The 3,714-nt window shown below is 64.2% G+C and overlaps 4 protein-coding genes across 4 annotated transcripts in view; 2 read left to right on the top strand and 2 right to left on the bottom strand.

Moving 5' to 3' along the window:
- Positions 1 to 377: 377 nt before the first annotated feature.
- Positions 378 to 521, top strand: VDBG_07370 (threonyl-tRNA synthetase; the record flags this gene model as incomplete). The annotated part of the gene is made up of 1 exon (XM_003002753.1): positions 378 to 521. One exon carries the CDS (start codon positions 378 to 380, stop codon positions 519 to 521), a length of 144 nt encoding a protein of 47 aa, XP_003002799.1.
- Positions 522 to 829: 308 nt separating this feature from the next.
- On the bottom strand, positions 830 to 1,299 carry VDBG_07369 (helix-loop-helix DNA-binding domain-containing protein; the record flags this gene model as incomplete). The annotated part of the gene is made up of 2 exons (XM_003002752.1): positions 830 to 1,032; positions 1,182 to 1,299. 2 exons carry the CDS (start codon positions 1,297 to 1,299, stop codon positions 830 to 832), a joined length of 321 nt encoding a protein of 106 aa, XP_003002798.1.
- A 648-nt stretch (positions 1,300 to 1,947) lies between these two features.
- Positions 1,948 to 2,728, top strand: VDBG_07368 (septum formation protein Maf; the record flags this gene model as incomplete). The annotated part of the gene is made up of 2 exons (XM_003002751.1): positions 1,948 to 2,094; positions 2,201 to 2,728. 2 exons carry the CDS (start codon positions 1,948 to 1,950, stop codon positions 2,726 to 2,728), a joined length of 675 nt encoding a protein of 224 aa, XP_003002797.1.
- Positions 2,729 to 3,105: 377 nt separating this feature from the next.
- The window catches only part of VDBG_07367 (endoplasmic reticulum mannosyl-oligosaccharide 1,2-alpha-mannosidase), a gene marked incomplete at both ends in the record, with an annotated part of 1,859 nt that continues 1,250 nt past the window's right edge, over positions 3,106 to 3,714 (bottom strand). The window contains one exon of the mRNA XM_003002750.1: positions 3,106 to 3,648. Coding sequence (XP_003002796.1) covers positions 3,106 to 3,648 — 543 coding nt within the window. The remainder of the gene's footprint in view (positions 3,649 to 3,714) is intronic.

Below are 3,714 nucleotides of genomic sequence, written 5' to 3'. Positions count from 1 at the left end.
CTCGAGACCCACGACGTGACCGCTAGCGGGCGTCGATCCGCGTTCCACGAGACGTACGGGCCCGTGACGCCGTGCTCATCCACCGCGCCATCCTCGGGTCCGTCGAACGGCTCATAACGCTGCTCATTGAGGAGTACAACGGCAAATGGAAATTCTGGCTGAACCCGCGGCAAGCGGCAATCCTGACGCTCAACGACACGGACCCCGTCGTCGACTGGGCGGCCCAGGTGCAGAGGACGCTGCTGGGGATCGGGGAGGAGGGCGCTGCCGACGCCGGGCTCTCGCAGCCGAACCCCACGGGGTTCACGGTGGATGTGGACGCCAGCACGCGACCCCTCGGCGAGAAGCTCGCCGAGGCGCGGGCGAAGGAGTACGGCATGATTCTCGTCGTGGGCAAGCAGAACGTCGAGCAGGGCACGGTCACGCTCAACAGCCGCGACGCGGCCACGCGCAGCAGGGAGGACCTGACGCCGACGGATCTGCTGAGCCGGATGAAGGAACTGGTCGACAAGTACCAGTAGTGTGCGTGGGCCGACGTGGGCCCGTGTGTGTACGGCGTGGCATCGGGTCACCGTGTACGATGGATGTCATGGATGCATTGTATCATAGGAAGCAGCACACATGGTCTTTTCCAAACGAATAAAAATAAACAGACAGAAAGCACATCGGAGCCACCCAATCCCCGTCATGTCAGAATCAATGCGCCTGTGTCTGTCTTGTTCTTCCCTCTTCATCGAGTTCCTCCATCCCACGCAGCACGGCACGACGACGAAGGACGAGCACCAAGCAGGCACGCACCGAGAAGGCACGCACCGAGCAGGCACGCACGCTATCGCCGGTCAGCGTCGTCGACGGTGCCCCCAGCGGCCTCGACCTTGCGCACGAGGGCGCGCCTCGCCTCGAGCTGCTCGCGCATGTACCGCACCGTCCGCTGCAGGACGAGGCCCTCGGAGCGACCCTGACCCTCGAGGCCCGGCACGAGTTCGGTCAGACGGTCGAAGCCCTCGCGGATGGCCTGTCGGCGTTTCTGTTCTACGCGGCGTGTCAGTGTCTGCCATGCGATGCAGGAAGCCCATGGTGTGCCCAGAGCAAAGGATGGGAGGTTCTCGTGGTGGTGGTTGTCGCGTAATGAGAGTGACGCTCCAGAGGGGGGGCCGAGGGGCGTCACATGTCAGACTCACCAGAGGCAATGTGGTTCTGCTTCTTCTCGGCCTCCGTCAGGCGCGGCTTGTCGTCGCCGTCGGCATTGGCGTCGCCGGCAGCGGCGGGGGATTCGGCCTGTTTGGCGGGGGAGGCCATGGTGCAGTCTCTCCGTTCACATGTCGGGGCGAGAAACAAAGGGCCGTTCGTGGGGTTGGGGGAGGAAGAAGAAGAAGTCTGGGGCTCGAGACTTGGGCATCGGATCGGGACGTAGGACATGGGCAACAGAGAGAGCGTGACCCGGCCCGCACGACTCGAATCCCTGCAGCGCGCGCCGGGCCTTTGCTTCCAGGGGACTTCCAGGGGAGGGGGGGGGGGCTTGGTCGAGGTGCCTGCAGATGACCTTAGGCCCTGATCGTCTCATTAGGGGGGGCTTCTAGCGGTGATTAGATAAGGGTGGGTGGGTTTGGCGGGGTCTTGGTGCTTGGTGCTTGGTGTCTGCAAGCCTGCAGGCCTGGGTAGGTCCCTGACCACTAGAACCGGCCTGCTCGGTGCATCACCTTACAGTGCCTAGGGTACCTACCTTACCTACCTACCTAGCGGCAGCCCACGTCACTGGTGCAACCTCAACTCCCAAGAACCTACCCATCTTGCCTTACCTCCAGACCTGCTTTACCTACCTGCCTCACCCCAAGAACACACCACGGCAGCGTGAGCCTTCTCGTCCGATCCATCGACAACCTCAGCTCGCCTACATCGCTGCCTTCAACCAACCTCAAGCCTTCGAGCCCTCGAGCCCCCGCCAACATGGCCGAAAAGGTGGCCGACGCTCCCAAACCCCGTCCCGCCGGCACGCCGCTGCCCCCCCTCAAGCTCCCCATCATCGACCACCTCAAGTCCAAGCGCGTCATCCTCGCCTCGGCCTCGCCGCGCCGCAAGGCCCTCCTCGCCCAGGTCGGCCTCACGAACCTCGAGATCACCCCCTCCTCCCTGCCCGAGAACATTGACAAAAAGTCCCACGGCCCCCCACGAATACGTCGCCGCGACCGCCCGCCAAAAGGCCCTCGACGTCTACGAGACGGCCCTGCGCACCTCGCTCGCCTCCATCCCCGACCCCGACCTCGTCCTCGCCGCCGACACCATCATCGTCACGCGCGACGGCCGCATCCTCGAGAAGCCCCGCTCCGAGGCCGACCACCTGCGCATGCTGCAGCACCTGCGCGACACGGTCGTCCACCGCGTCCTGACCTCCGTCGTCGCCATCGCCCCGCGCGAGGACGCCGCCCACCCGGGCTACGAGATCGCCGCCCACACCGAGGAGACCAAGGTCTTCTTCGTCCAGGAGGGCGACGGCCTGCCCGACGACGTCGTCGACGCCTACGTCAAGACCCGCGAGGGCGCCGACAAGGCCGGCGGCTACGCCCTGCAGGGCATGGGCGGCATCCTGCTCGTCGACCGCATCGACGGCGGCGTTGACAATGTCATTGGGCTGCCTGTGCGCCGCGCCCTGGCCCTCGCCGAGCGCGTCATCTTCAAGCAGAACGTCGAGGAGGAGGCCGATATCAGCGACGAGGACGTGCAGCTGTAGCGGCTGTGGACGCAGACCATCGCACGAGGGAGAAAAGAAAAGAAAAAAAAAGGGAGCATATAGACATTTCTTAAGCAAGACAAATGAATGACGAACTCGAATCTGGTACGGTCTGTTGGATTATGCCTGCAGTTTAGGCCTGTGGTTATGCCTGTGGGCGTGCATAGGGAACGCATGCACAGGGACAAATGCGCGGCAACGTTCCGAACGTCAACATGGTCTGCGTCTGGGTATCATCATCCCCGTGGTGCCGGCACCCTGCTCTCTCTCCTTCCCCACCTCCGGAGCTACACGGCTCGCCCCTCATTACCATTACATCCACCATTCCCAGGCACCTTCCTCATGCCCGCTAACCCCGCCTCTTTCATGAGCTGTCCTCAGACCCACGCCGTCCCCGGCCTCTTGAAAGGATGCGCCTCCGTGTTGAACACCCAGTCATCCAGACTCATAAAATTGGGATCCGAAAAGAGGAGGTAGAAATACTTGAGCGTCTCGGCGAGGAAGAAACTCTCCATCTCGTCCGCCTGCTCCGGCGTCTCGGCCGTCACGTCCCTGACCGCCGCAAACGCCCCGTCCGTTGCCGTCGCCTTCTCGATCGCCTGCCACATGTCCCACGCCATGTCCTGCAGCTCCGCCTCGCCCGTGACCCGGTACAGCACAAACAGGCTCTCGACGGCCTCGGGACGCAAGAGGTACCGCGGGTCGTCGACGCGCCAGTGGCCCCGTGGTGCCGGCCTCTTGGTCGCGGTATCGTCGTCGCCAGTGACCATGGCCGTGAGGGTGGCCGTGTCGCTGAGCGAGAGCCAGCGCGCCTCGTCCCAGGCACAGGGTTCGAGGCTCGGGCAACGCAGCATCTGCGACTTTTCCGGCATGACGCCGCTGTCGGTGGAGGCGTAGGCCCAGGCGCAGCCGCGCGCCAGCTTGGCGCCGACGTCGACGTCGTCCGGGTCGTTCAAACAGCCGGCCCCGGAAGGGAAAAAATTCCC

The sequence above is a fragment of the Verticillium alfalfae genome, genomic scaffold (assembly GCF_000150825.1).
Source record: "Verticillium alfalfae VaMs.102 supercont1.9 genomic scaffold, whole genome shotgun sequence".
Taxonomy (NCBI): Eukaryota; Fungi; Ascomycota; class Sordariomycetes; order Glomerellales; family Plectosphaerellaceae; genus Verticillium; species Verticillium alfalfae.
The sequence above is the reverse complement of the archived record's forward strand: the minus strand, read 5'-3'. Positions and strand labels throughout refer to the sequence as shown.